The sequence below is a fragment of the Haplochromis burtoni genome, unplaced genomic scaffold (genome assembly GCF_018398535.1).
Source record: "Haplochromis burtoni strain Fernald_Lab_line unplaced genomic scaffold, NCSU_Asbu1 Contig_239, whole genome shotgun sequence".
Taxonomy (NCBI): domain Eukaryota; kingdom Metazoa; phylum Chordata; class Actinopteri; order Cichliformes; family Cichlidae; genus Haplochromis; species Haplochromis burtoni.
Genome location: NW_024582600.1, coordinates 221,896 through 236,773, shown reverse-complemented (window position 1 = coordinate 236,773; position 14,878 = coordinate 221,896). Strand labels below are relative to the sequence as shown.

At 37.9% G+C, this 14,878-nt stretch overlaps 1 protein-coding gene across 5 annotated transcripts in view; it reads right to left on the bottom strand.

The window, feature by feature from the left end:
* Nucleotides 1-14,878, bottom strand: part of grip2b (glutamate receptor interacting protein 2b) — a 170,359-nt gene that overhangs the window by 24,608 nt on the left and 130,873 nt on the right. For all 5 annotated transcript variants that reach the window (XM_042227027.1, XM_042227026.1, XM_042227029.1 and 2 more), the window contains exons 9-14: nucleotides 14,438-14,607; nucleotides 10,208-10,363; nucleotides 9,355-9,507; nucleotides 9,076-9,262; nucleotides 3,048-3,193; nucleotides 1,654-1,734 (exon numbers count right to left, since the gene is read on the bottom strand). In XM_042227027.1, the coding sequence (XP_042082961.1) occupies nucleotides 1,654-1,734; nucleotides 3,048-3,193; nucleotides 9,076-9,262; nucleotides 9,355-9,507; nucleotides 10,208-10,363; nucleotides 14,438-14,607 (893 nt within the window). The remainder of the gene's footprint in view (nucleotides 1-1,653; nucleotides 1,735-3,047; nucleotides 3,194-9,075; nucleotides 9,263-9,354; nucleotides 9,508-10,207; nucleotides 10,364-14,437; nucleotides 14,608-14,878) is intronic.

Genomic DNA, 14,878 nt, shown 5'->3' with positions numbered 1-14,878 from the left:
GTTAAGGCCCAAAATCCTAGACATAAAAAGTGCATATTTTCTTTAAAGAAATTCAACATAGTGGACAAGAAAAAAAAATAGGCATTGCCTGCTTGTTTTCTTCCACACAACCTCCAGCAAAATTGCTGGGGCCCAGCCGTCTTCAATTATCTTCTCTTTAAATATTTAAAAATGTGTCAGGTTCAGTATTTCGCCTGTCACTGAGCTAATGCTTCTTAAAATAATACAGCGTGGAACACTACAATATACCCACATTCCAGGCTAGGTATAATTAAACACTGAATTTAGGTCATTCCCAGTGAAGAATGAAGACTGTGCTATAAAGCTTTACAGATACAGTTAGCGTGTGATGAATTACTTTCTCAATAACCACTTTTGACTGGCAGAATAATTCCAAGTCTGCAGGGTAAATGCGCAAGTGTGTGCTTTTATTTTTGATTACAAATGTTTAAGGCAACATTGTACTGTATACACTACATGACCACTGATCATTGCGCCCATGTGTTCTTTTTGAACATCAACTTTGGAAAGGCTCTATGGATTCTGCAACATAAATTTACTCCTATTTATTTAACACACAGTGAGTTTGACCATTGATGTTAGCGGGTAGCTCATAGCCAGTATTTTTGTTCATCTCATAGTATATTTAATGATACCGAGAAATGTGTTTCACAAAAACTAGAAAAATTAACCCTGACCTTGTGCACTCGAATTCAAACTAACATCAACCTACGAACTGCTGCCACAAAGTTTAGCTTCAATTTCTTTTCTTTATTGCAGCGGCACCAGGCTCATCAGTAATTCAGACGTCCTTTTACAGTTCCCTGCAGGGGGATTCCCTGATGCTCCAGCTCAGATGAGATATATATTTTCTCCAGTGAGTTCTGGGTCTACACTTGGATCTCCTCCAAGCCTGGAGAATCTCTAAAGGAAGGTACCCAGGAGGCATCCTTATTAAATCCCCGAACTACCTCAGAGGACATCTTTTGATGAAAAGGAGGTCTAGTTCTACTGCAAGCCCGCCTTAAAATTTTGGAACCTGTCCCCTAATGCAGGGCTATGTCTTAGGCTGTGAACATAGACAAACAACAGGTGAGCAGTCATTCATGTTTTTCTGCTTTGAAGTCCATCTGATAATTGCATGCATAGTTATTGCATAGCAGTGTGGTGTCTGAACCCAACAGATCTATGGAGAAAACTGATTTTGATCACTTAGGATCTCTTTCTTTTGGTCGCTACTTAAAGCTCATGATCATAGATGAAGTTGGAAGAATCAGGAGATGGAATCCAAAGTATACCTTTTCCTCTCAACTGTCTCTTCTCAACAATGGACCATTAAAGTGAAGTTCAAAGCTTAGTCAAAAACATCACTGTAGAGATTTTGTGTAGATTTTCCTCAGTTGAAACTAAGTGACTTATCTCTAACTGAAAAAATGCTGGACACACAGTGTAATGCTAGTGGCACCAGAAAGACAAACAATATCTACAGCATTTAATAAACATTGTTGGAATTTATAGCTTAGCTTCTCTGCAGACTTTGTTATCATAAAAAATGCATGTGGGTGGTCGAATGAATTTTAAACATTCTGCCAGCAGCTGTTCAAAACAAAAAGTGGATCACATGAAAAATGTTTCAAGTGTGTGTGTTCCTACCACTGATGGTGAGCCCCAGTTCCACTCCTCTTTTCTTCGGCAGTTTGACGTGGAAAGTACCACTGCTTGGCACCACTGATTCTGCAACAGAAACACAGACACACACTTAAGCATAACCAGAGAAACAAGTAATGTAAAAAGAAACAGATAATACTCTCCTACATGGCAAATGGGGACTGTAAATCCTCATTGTTTGCCTACAGGAGTAAATACTAATTCTACCAGTAAAACACCTTTAAAACTGTAAGCACAGCAACTACGTAAGGCTTTCTGACTCCTTACTTGGATCTGTTTCTTACTTTAGAGTTTTTTTCGCTCACCAAGAAAAGGTCATTTAATTTCCTGAACAGCTTGTGCAGGAAAGCAGACAACAAAAGAAATCTACTCAAAATAGTTAAAAAGGAAAACACACTAACAATCAAGCAAACAAAAACCAATATAAATATAACACTGGGTGAATACTTACCACCCAAATTTAGGGTTATTATCAGTAGATCTAATAAATCTATTCTTTTTAATTTATAGAGTTAGTTATGAGCATCCTTTACCTCCAAATTATCTGCTAGCCATATAACTCAATGAGTGAAAAAGCTACTATTAATAACTGCAGAGACCTCAATCAAACACTTAAATTGTTTGAAAATTCCCACTGACTACCTAAACTGCACAGTACTTTATTTTTTCACAAGGACTTTTTACACTTACAGGTGTAAAAGTACATGCCTGGATGTATAATTCTATTATACTACACATGTATTTTTTTTACCAAGTCTCTTTTGAATCATTATTATGAATAACAACAAAAAACCAAAAATGACTTTTTGAAAAATTATATCAAAGTTAAAAAAGAAAGCAGGTCATTCAGCCTTCACTTACTAGAATGATGAAATTATAGTACTGAACAGATTCCCTTCAAAAGAAGCACTACACTGTATTTATTTAATGTAATTTGATTCCTAAAAAATAATCTTGGATTGATGTAATCCTAATCCGAGTTTAACATTTTCCAAAATGGAATCTGTTGAGACTTTTCTTCTACAGAGAAATCAGAAATAAAGACCCTGAATGAACTCTTCATACTTTCCACAGGGGTTGACAGCATGTCAATGGTGCCATGCTCTGCAGTGAAGAGCTGTATTTATTCTGTCTAATCCTGCCTGTGCTAACACAAAAGCTCACAGCACAGGAATCTCACCAGTATATCCAGTCTGTGAAAATGAGATTATATGTGCTTTTTAAACAAAGGTATGTCTTAAATGGGAGCTATTAAAGAACACAAAGGTGTCTTTCTATTTTGTGAAAACGTTTTTCAGGCTTCACAAATTAGCAAGGAATATGTATGGTGCATGTATGACATGGTATAAGGTCTAAAACGTTTTGCCAAGTTTACAAACCTGCTACATCAAACTCTATTTCCAGTGTGACCTTATTGGTCAATGCAGCATCTCGGAGGAGCTGATTGGCTTCCTCGAGTGTTCCGTCTTCTGTGGGGATTCCATTGATCGACAGAAGACGGTCTCCTACCTGCAGCAGGCCACACCTAAGAGAAAATCAAGACGCTTTAGTGATTGGAAAAGCAATGCTTCCATGCTTGACAGGTTGCAGAGAAGAAAGTGGAAAAAGCAAAACAAAAACTCTCCAGCCCTCATTTTATTTTACCAGTGCAGCAAAGTGTGTAATAGTTTCTCCCCTATCTACAACTTCCAGTAAGGTTTTTGTTTTAAAATGATTTATCTTTTTCAGTTTTCTGTGATGCTCTCAGGATGTAAAAAAAAAACAACCTCTTACAAAACTGCAGAAAGACTAAAAAGCAACACATAAACAACACGTTTCCTCTTTGATTTGTCATTCACATGTACATGCATTGTGCTAAGAAAGTTGTGGTAGTATTAACTAATAACCAGTGTGAATCTGAATGAGGTTTTCTTGCTTTTAAAACAAAACTCATAAATTCTGGTCTCACACTGAATGGATTTAAAGTACTCTGGACTGTTGGTTTAAATATGAAGAAGTAGTCCACAGAGTACTCTGACAGAAACTTTGCAAAGACACAAATAATGGTAACAACAAACCTATCTCACCTACAAGAGTACAAAATGTATTTAGTGATTTTCATGGGATAAAGCTCAGAATTAGGGTTGGGGTTGATATAATGATTAATATAAACATAAATGTAAAAGTAAAGATTTAAAATTTTTGGTCCTGTTCCTATATATATATCACAAGGATACATATGAGCATGTAGTACGACTCTACATATAATTCATTTCCCTGTGTTTCATATCCATGCATCATCAACAATGAGATTAAAAACAAAGTATACGTTTCCATAAGGCAAGACACCTTTTTGTGATAAACTGTAATCACTATTAGGACTGACATCTTGCTGGGTTTTAAAAGGAAGAGAAGTTTTTTCAATGGAGAGGAAACCTACTGTCATTTTGGAGTGGCTTCAACTAAACTAAAGTTCTCCAGTTATTTGTTTACAAGGACGATCTACTGGAGCGCGAGACCACGGTTTCAAGAACTTTCCAAACATCAGCTCACTCAGGCAGTACACCACACTCAGCATTATGTTCACACAAGCTGTCAGATCCTGCTGCCTGAAATAAAGCCTGTTTGTCTCGCTATTGTCTATGCCTATTTAATATGATTACCTCCAGGGTCAAACTGGTCCCAAGGGGAGAATAAAAATTCAGGCATTTATGTTTGCTAACTGTCAGTAGCTGCCCTATCTGGAATTTTTCCCCCTCCTTCAATTCGTTTTACAGACAGATGACAGGAGAGTAAGCTTATGACTCCCCACTGTGTTACATTTCACATTATTTTTAGATACTGTGGCTTTTATGCTGCTGTTTAGCTATTATTTCCAAAATACACCAACCCTGGCTGCTCATTAAATAAACGACTGTTGGAATTAAATCAAAGCGCATTACCTGTGACTATTAAATTCAGGAATCATGTGCCTTTTCTGTTGATATATTATCCTCTGATATTATTAATATGTCACTGTTTATTCAGACTTAAAGCAATTCCAGCTTTCTTGCTTTTCAAGGATCTGGAAGGAAAAACCTGATGAGAAGATCCCTGTCTGTGAGTCAGACTATAATACTCCAGCCTAACAGAATAAGATAGCTCATGCAGTGAGCTTCAGAAGAAATTAAAAACAAATGCAATGTGTGGCTAAGAAAAGCAAAGGAAGGTAAATATTTGAGTAGCTTAAACGTGTGACTTTGAAACACAAAACTGGCTAAACAATAGAAATATGGAGTGTTTTTGGTTAACTTTTGTGGCTTAAGGGTGAAATGTCAACTCCTAGAATTGACCCAAAGCCATGTTCCTTCTTGCAATGAAATTATTACAACAGTTATCCACTTCTGCACGAAGGTGACATCTGACAGAAGAAAATGAAGATGAAATGTTTTTGTCTCCGTTTAATTCGGCCTCACTGTAATGTAGTTGGTGCCCTATAGATTTCCAGGACATCTAGGTTTTTTCTTTTATGTGACACACATGCACAAATGAGGCACTGTATCTTCCATTAAGCCACGAGTGGGTGACTTGTATTAATATACAGCCAGACATCTTCATTATGATTTACCGAGGATAAAATGGTCTGCCATAGCTCTCATTCCTGTCGTTCTTTCTCCTCCATTTCCCATTAATTGTTCAAGAACCCCAAGTCCTTTCTTCGCTTTTGTTGTCTCATTTTTTTCATTCTGTTTAGTGCAGCCCTATGACTGCCTTGTTGTCGTATTAATTTACACTAATAATTAAATTTTCATCTTCTAACCTTAACTGAAGCCAAATGATAAAAGTTACTTTAACAACAACTAGTCATATTTATAATCCCAGACAAACCTTCATCATCAGGACTATAAATGTGCAGAACTAAACAAGTTAAAGTGGGATTATAATACAAATAGTTGTTTTGTCAAACTCACGCTGCTTCTAAATTTGGCAACAATATCAAGTTCCAATTATTACAGTGAACATCCACCTTCAAACTGCTGTTTGATAACTGACCCATTTTTGTGTGGCTGTTTGTTTAACATTTACTTTGCTGTGTTTTTTTCTGTTTTTAGTGCTCTCTGTTTGCTCATCACTATGCAATCTTCCATTGTAATAGTTGACTGTGCACTTGAAATTTGAAAGTACGACTAAAATTTTAGTATTTTTATTATATTAAAACATATAAAATACACTCCACCTTACATACATCTGTATGTATGGAGTTCTCATGGTGGTTTGTGTACACAGGCAGATAACGTGGCTCCCTGCTGTCTTAATATTACTCTCTATGCCATTATCATTTTTGGGGAAAAGGGCCAAATAAGGCAAGAAATTACTGGAGCATAACTAGGTTTATGCTTTTTGAATCTTTTATTAATAGTCAGATTTTTTTTTTTTTTGGCCCCTTCCTTTTTCAAAAATAAACATTAAATATAGAAACCTTTAGTGGTACAATATACACATTTTAAATTATGGCAAATGGTCTACCATTTACAAAACAAATCTTCCAGCATTCGCAGCACCAAAGGAAAATAATTACAGGTTAAAACCTTAAAAAGAGCTCCACAGACCACTGCTGCACAAATCGTACAGTTTTAAAGGCTATAAGTTGTGGATAATTGTAATTCGGGGTGGTGTAAAGGGGGGTTATTTGGATTCACACTGCCAAGCGGAAAGAAAGGTACTTATCGATTCCTCCAGAGTGGGCAAAGGGAAGCTAGCTAATTAGTGTTGTTAGTGTGGGCGCTAATGGAGTAGGGAGTGTGGCCTCAGGGTGCCGAAACACACCCAGCACTTACAGAAGCTGTTAATATGACGGAAACATCAACATCAATCAATGGACACGGACATAAGCACAGCATCATGATCCAGACACGACTAAGAATTCATACAGAGACTTAAATGAAGTTGTGAACAAATTACTGAGAAACAGCAGACACAAGCATGCAGAAGAATGTGGGCACGCACACACTTGCATGTCAGTGTTCACAAAAAAACCCTACCTACACTCATGCACAGAAATTCTTCCAAACATTTAAACACCCACACATAATACAGAGCCAAAAAGAGCTGCTAATACACCAAAACATCAGTCTAACACACCCATCCACACTAACACTGACATCCAAACACACACAGGGAAGCTAAGTAAAACTCTGTTAATGCAACATTAAAGTCGGCATTTGTCCTCAAACAAACAGAAGGCCATTTGTGCAGTTGTTGTACAACTACACAAATACAAGTGAACATCCTGTTACAAAGTTTTTAAATTACACATCTATAATTTTACTACACTGTAACTGTGAGGAAAGGTCATATTTTACCCATGTCTATTAACAGTTTTTACATGCACCAATGTGGGTCAAATTAATAAGAAAGGTGGTTTTAAGGAATCTTAAAACTTTATATGTCATGTCTGGGTGTATTTTATACGAAACAGTGACAGAGTTCAAAGGATACTTTGACTTTGCCACCATGTTGCTACCATATTTGCTCCACAGAGACAAGCACTAGTTAGTCTTTGAAATATCATGTGGAAATCTCAAAGCAGTATAGGAGTGATAAAATATGGTGCATATAAGTCCCATAGCTACTGAACACACATCTAAATAATACTATATTTTCACATTTTGCATCTTGCACATGTCTTTGTGGGGTGATGGTGGCTCAAGAGTTGGGAGTTCGCCTTGTAATCGGAAGGTTGCTGGTTCGAGCCCTGGCTTGGACAGTCTTGGCTGTTGTGTCCTTGGGCAAGACACTTCACCCGTTGCCTACTGGTGGTGGTCAGAGGGCCCGGTGGCGCCAGTGTCCGGCAGCCTCGCCTCTGTCAGTGCGCCCCAGGGTGGCTGTGGCTACAATGTAGCTTGCCATCACCTGTGTGTGAATGGGTGGATGACTGGATGTGTGAAGCGCTTTGGGGTCCTTAGGGACTAGTAAAGCGCTGTATAATACAGGCCATTTACCATTTGTCCTGTCTCGTCTACAATATCCGGACAATAACTTGAACCTGGTATTCAATACCTACTGCACAATCCACTTTGTATTGTCTCTGTCCCTGTCTTTATTTATCGTACATTTAATATTGTATAGTTAGCATTATAGCATTGTATAGTTAGTAATTAGTACCCTTTTATCCCTTAATTTTACGGAAATTTAGCATGTTATTTATTTGTAAATCCTAGTTTTATATCTCTTGGAGATATATCTTTTATATACTTATAAATGCACCATGGGGGGCTTGGGGTGAAACAGTAATAAAGACAATAAAGTAATAATGACAATAAAGCTCTTGAATCTTGAATCTAAAATAGTCATAATAAGGAAAGAGGGTGTGTTGAAGGGTGGTGCCTTGTAATAGACATGAGATCTGAAATAGGGTGGCGTGGTGATACAGTGCTTAGCACTGTCACCTCACAGCAAGAAGGTTCCCAGCAAGGCTCTTTCTGCGTAGATTTTTCATGCTCTCCCTGGGCTGTGTGGGTTTCTTCTGGCTACTCTGGTTTCTTTCCACAGTCTAAAGACATGCAGTTTGGTTAACTTGTAATTCTAAATTGCCCACAGGTGTGAGGTGCGGTGCTTGATATTGATGGAATAAAATAATGTCTGTATGTATGGTTAAAGTGTAATTAGAAGCACTGAGGAATCACTAAGACTAGGAAAGCACAATATAAATTTAAGTACTTGCATAGTCCAACTACTGCTGTATTTTCAGATCTCAGATATAACTGTGCTTATGGCAGATTTGTATTTAATGTAGGGTAACTTTTACTCAAATTCACAAGATGAGACAATGTGAGATGTTATAGTTTTTTTTTATTCATTTTTATTTCCACACAGGATTGTTGCTTAAAGGAATGAGTTATTTGAAGAGTCCTCTTTCCATCATGTTTGTATATGCCAACTGTGTGTCATGCCTCTTATAGACAATGAGGTTGAAAACACTTGCACAAAGGATACACCTGTGCACCTTCTATATATCCCTTCTGACAAGCCACTTCTGTCCTCTCTCTTCTAGATGCATTTTGGAATTGAAACAGTGTAGCATACTAAAATTGATTTTTGGGTTAATGATAAGACAAAGAATGGAAGTGACTCAGAGGCACAAATTAGCGACACAAGAAAAGCCTGTGACTATATGTCCACAAAAGACTGACTAAAGACACAGACACAGGTGGAAACATGGCTAGCTGGGAACCAGAAATAAAACAATGACGGTGGGGCAGTGAATCACAAAGCAGGGAAACAAAAACAAGACTTTTGACATTGTAGTGCTAAAAAAAAAAAAAAAAAAAAAAGTCAGACTAAATTTGATATTGCAGTGAAAAAGCTACAGATGACAGTTATTGTAGTTTAGATTTAATTTATGCTACAAACGTGCATCCTTATGACTGGGTCAGCATGCACGCTCACCTCTCTGCAGAGCTGTCAGGCTCTATGAATCGAATAAGTGGTGGTGCTGACAGCGTTTCGGTGGCAAATATTCCTCCCTGTAGTTGTACACCAAAGCCGTTCAGTGGGTCACCTGTTAAGACAACCTCACTGGTCTCTACATGAACCACCTGACCACCTGGACCCACCGAACTGGAGGCCAGGGACACTAAAAACACACAGACACATAGATTACAGTTAGTTTCATCCCTTCTGGGAAATTAGATCCATCATGCAAAGACACAGGGAGATGGAACCTACAGGAGCTCTTATGCTCTTTCTTTCTCTGCCGCCGTTTAAGCAGTGAATTACGGGGACTCATGGGAACAGTGGGCCTGGGTAACGTGCTCGAGCTCTGGCTGCTGGGGCCAGAAGTGGTTGTAGAGGCAGGAGAGAAACTGGCTGATACAAGAGCTGCAAAAAAAGAGTGAGGGAAAAGAAGTCTATTTTCAATATTGCAATACATGAGCAATAAATTAGACTTTTAAGAATTAAATTAAAAAACCGAAGAAGTAGATGCTAATAAATCTCTTTCTTTGTCTGGGAAATGGAAAAGGAAAACAAAGAGTCAAAGAGCACATGTTAAATACCGCAAACATGGATATGTCAGGTAAAATTTTCTTGTTTGGTGCTTTATTTTCACAGCATGGCGGCTGAGTAGTTAGCAGTGTTGTCTCACAGCTGTAAGGTATTGGGTTTGGTGAGAAATGTATATGCTCTCCTTGTGCTTGCTTGGGCCTCTTTCGAAACCTCCAGTTTTCTTGTCATATTTCCACATGACCAAAGACACTGCACTGCACAATGCCACGTATATTTAAAATATATGCTTATGATGCTTATCTTTAAATCACAAGATGAGAATTCATAGAGACATCCTTTAAATAGTCTTAAAAATATGTAGAGATTTTTAAAATATATCTTTTTAAACAACACTACATATACATTCCACTGGGCAGCATACATTTGATGTCTCATTTACCCTTTCATCATCAATAAGCCAAATACCATTCGGCAATGAAGTCTAAATTAATGCATACAGCTTAATTTAGACTTCTACTAAAAATTTCTGGTCTTACTTATGTAGTACCAAGTTGTGTTGTGTTTGTGTTCTTACACTTGCAGTAGTCAAGGTTGTTGATTGTGTTGTTGTTAGAGGCTGTCCACGATTTATTGAGGGTCGAACTTGTGTTGCAGAGAGTGGAGTTTGGAGGGGGACAGTAATTAACACAAGGGTCCCAGGAGTGGGGATGGTCCGACTTCTGAACCTTGACTGCAAAACACATGCAATGAAACATGAGCATTGAATTTTAATACTTCTAAAATCAATGGCTAGGTGTAGGCTAAACCAACCTTACACCAACTCTTACATAATTTTAATAATAAAATAATAACAAAATTCAAATGTCTGAACCTAAATTAAAAGTTTCTAGATTTTGTGTACATGTAGCATTGCTCTTCCTATGCTATCAGCCCACTAAATGGCTTCTATCAGGCTAAATCATTGTCACAGATATAGGTAGGAGGTACCCTACCATGTCTGCTATTTGCCAAGAAGGTGAGTTATCATCCATTCTGATCACTGATAAGGAGAAATTAATGCAGATGTTACAGAATTGCAATTTATAAAATTGTGAATTAGAGATTCGGCCATAATAACTCCTCTATAACCTATATAATAGGTATATCTCTCATTATGGCTGTCTTCCTGTTATGTGTACAGCTTGTCTTGCCCCGTGTCTCATCCAAATATGATCACACAGAGCACACATTCCATGAACTTCATGTAATCTTGATTGCCATGGGCTGTCACAGACAGTATCTGTATATTTTTCATATTAAAACCATTCTAACTGCTTGCTGTTTAGCTAGTTAGCTGTGCATTATCTACTTTTCCTCAATGGATTGAATCTTTTAGGCTGATACTGATTGACGTGTCGTTAGACCTCAATGTTTTCTTCACAGAGATCTTGTAACTCTCACCTCACCTGGCCGCTCACCCCGGACCAATTTGCTTTGACCCTACCAGGGGCAAATCGACCCTACATCATAGCCACCCAGGTAACCACTGCACAGAGTAGTTCAAATGTCACCAGCACATCTACCACTTAAACCCTATATGTTTGTCTGTGAAAATCCCAGAAGATCTGTAGTTTCTGAAATACTAGGATCAGGCACCGTCTGGCACTGACAACTATGTCATATTCAAAACCACTTAAATCACCTTTCTGTCACATTCTGAAGCCTGCTTTGAACTTCAGCAGGTTGTCTTGGCTTCGTCTATATCCCTCAAAGCATTCAGTTGCTGCCGTATGTTTGGTTGATTAGCTATTTGTGTTAATAAGCACTTCAACAGATGTAACCAGCAAAGTGGGCTGTGAGTATTTAAGACAGTGATGACATTACTTTTCAGCTTGATTCATTCATTTATCAGTTAAACTCTACAACAAATTTCATCTGAACTGTGATTAAAAGAGATATAAAACTTTTTGGGTTACTAACACTCACATACCAACCAATCAGGCGAACATATTTCCAAAAATACCTATTATATGACAACATATAATTCAATACCTTACTGTATTGCATTTAATCCAAACTAATTTCACTGTCACTTAATTAGGTCCATGAAAAAGTGTCTCTAAGCTACATTCAGCTGCTCCCTTTGTCACAAGTGGTGAGCACAACAGGTGGCTCCACATGTTTGATTTGGCAGAATCCAGAATCCAGATGCCCTTTCTGACGCAGCCGCAAAGACAAGTTGTGTCGGGAATTGAATCAGTGACTATTTGCTTGTTACCCATTACATTATGGAGAAAGAAAAAAAATGAGTTGACTGTGTCATCTGCTAAAAATTCGCATTTCTTCAGTTTTGGGGGAAAACCTCTTTTGAGGAAACTCCCACTGAGAATTTAATGATACAATCGAGGCTGACAACCTGACAATCTACACAGCTTTGTGTGTAATTCCCCCTTTACGCTCGTGTATCTAAACTCTGAAGTTTATCCGAAGCTACTCTGTGCTGTCACAGCCATCCAGCTGAGCTATTGTATCCTCGACGTGTGAGGCCTTTTATCTAAACTACTCTGATGGCAGGACGTGTGAGGAGCGGAAGTGTTGGGCAACCTCGGGGTGAGATCCGTGAAATGAGGAAACATTTTTTCATCTAATCCTCCTTGGGTAAAAATGAAGTCATTATGTCCAGTGAAACACACCGGAGAGACGGTCCTTCTGACAAGGAACGGCAGCAGTAACACACACTGTAAATGCCCACAGACAACAGACACATAACAAAGCCACTTTGAATTAACACTTATACTCATTTACACATGATATATTATGAGAAGATACACAAAACATGAGAACATTCTAAGACACATTTGTGTCTAGATTTACCAAACGTAATCTATGTGGCAAGAAAACCGACTGAAACGTTACTCACACACACAACTGCAAAACCTTTCATCAGAGTGTCTATTAATAAGGCAGCAGCAAGCTGGCTTTAAGGTCTGCTGCAAGGACATCAGTATCCTAATGAGCTGTGTTCATTTCCTAACACACACAAATGCACACATGTACACACAAAGGCGGTCACAAAACTGTGATTAGAAGAAGGAAAGAATAAATTTAGCTTCTTGCAGACAAATGAGATGAGATGGTGACCTTTCGAGTGAACAAGTGTGTCTGTGTGTGCTGTGTTCACACGTGTAACTCCAAGAATGTTATTAAAAATAACATTCTTGTCACTTTAAAATAATACCAGAACACAACAGAGCTATAAAAGAGAAAAAGAGCAAAGAGGAACACTAGAAAATAATTTCAAAATGGAAGGAGATGAACATTTCTGAGATGAGGTATGTGTAGAGAATAAGAGAAGTCAAAGGCAGAGAAGAGAGGAGAGGAAAAGGACAACGGATAGGAGGAGGTTGCAAGCTGTAAGCAGTTTTTGACAGCTGGAAGAGAGGTGTAATGACTTTAATTAAATCCCATCTTGCCTTTACACTCCCTGTCACTCTATTTCTCATTCATGTGCCATTTCTCTTTTCAGCATTCACTTTTTCGTCTGTTTTCATGCTGAGAGCGATCTTCCACCACACAAAAGTTTCTATTGAAAATAGACTAATGGAAAGGTTTTAGTTTAGTTCAAGTCTAGAATATCTAGTTTTTCTTCTCGGTCTTAAAGCTGTTGCCTTAATCCCATCTCTGTCATCCTCTCCTGGGAATCTCTAATCGACCGAAACACATTAAAGATTTTCTTCGAACAAAAAAGATTTTTTTTAAAAAGGTTTTGGGGAAAAACAAAATAAAACTATACAGCGTCTACAAGTAGAGGATCGTGTTGACTCTGATGCGTTTCTATTTATTCACAATATTCATTGTGTGAGTGTGATGTGTACACTTGTCATACTTAAGCAGCCTCAGCTGCAAGCATTAACACATGAACATACGATAAAAAACTAGTTACTGGAATCAGGATTTCCCCTCTAAATCCATTGGCACTAATTCTGTCACAGATGAGAAGCCATCACTTTGCTATGGGTGAGCTAATTAGGAACAAAGTTGCCATTGCGGCCAAATTATTCCTCAAGTAGAGTTGTATTTAAAAAAGAGGCTGAAAGACATCGGAATGAATGGGATTTTTTTTTTTTTTTTTTGCTACTCGGATTTGCATATGCATGAGGTGACTTAATTGTGGCGAAGACTAAACAAACTCTCCTTGGTGGTTTTTACTCTGCTTTTTTTTTGGAATCCGACTTAATAGCTGCCAAATCAGAGCTGACCAGGAATTAAATACACAGTTGGTCATTGTTCTTCAATAATTAGCATTTGTCATGCTAAATATTACAAATACTGCCATCTAACTATGTTTCCTGCTGTTAAATGTCAGTACAGCATGCTCTGGCAAAAAAATGTCTGTTTAATTTCATAAACATGTATGCAACAAAAACAAAACAAAGCAAGTGATATTAAAAATAAATAAATAAACTGTTAAGTGATTAAGTGATTCTGAAGCTCTGGCTCCAAAGGTATACTACACATGAAGAGTGATGAACAAAGCTGTGCATGGGTAGAAAGACAATTTAACAATTTTAGGAGTCATACCTATTCAAATAAGAGCAATGCAGCAGGCTGAAAAGATGGCAGCATCAGCCGTAGAGGCTTGAGCCCACAAACAGAGTTGAATCATCATGATTTAACAAGGTTGTTCCATAATTACCAGTGGCTTTTTTTTTTAACTTTACCCAAATGACAGATAAAATATTGACAGATAAAACTGTAAAATTTTGATTACTAAAATAACCAAAGAGTTTACTGTGAATCTGATGGTCCTAGCTGTTACACTCACCCGTGTCATGCTGTTTTCCAGTTAACCTCGTTTGATGCGAGGGAAGAATTTCTAATTTAACCAGTTCTGTTGTGCTTGCTATTAATTGTGTTGCCTCCAGAACCGTACAGTGCTCTGTTGATGTCCCATCAATAGACAGCAGGTGATCCCCAGCATGCAGTGCTCCACATCTAATACAAAAGACACAAAAAGAGAATAAGCACAAAATGTTATCGCCACAATACACTGGATAAATAAACAACACAAATAGCTTCCATTCTGTTTCAGAAAAGCTTTTTTTTTTGTTCTTTTGCCAACAGTATATAAGCTAAACACATTAATCTGCTTAGCTCACAACGGCATGCTGCCGTGCTGGTCAGAATGATATCGCTGCTCTTCACACAGGGGTTAGATTTTACAAACTGACTTTGCAATCATGTGGGAATGAATAGTGCCAGAGCA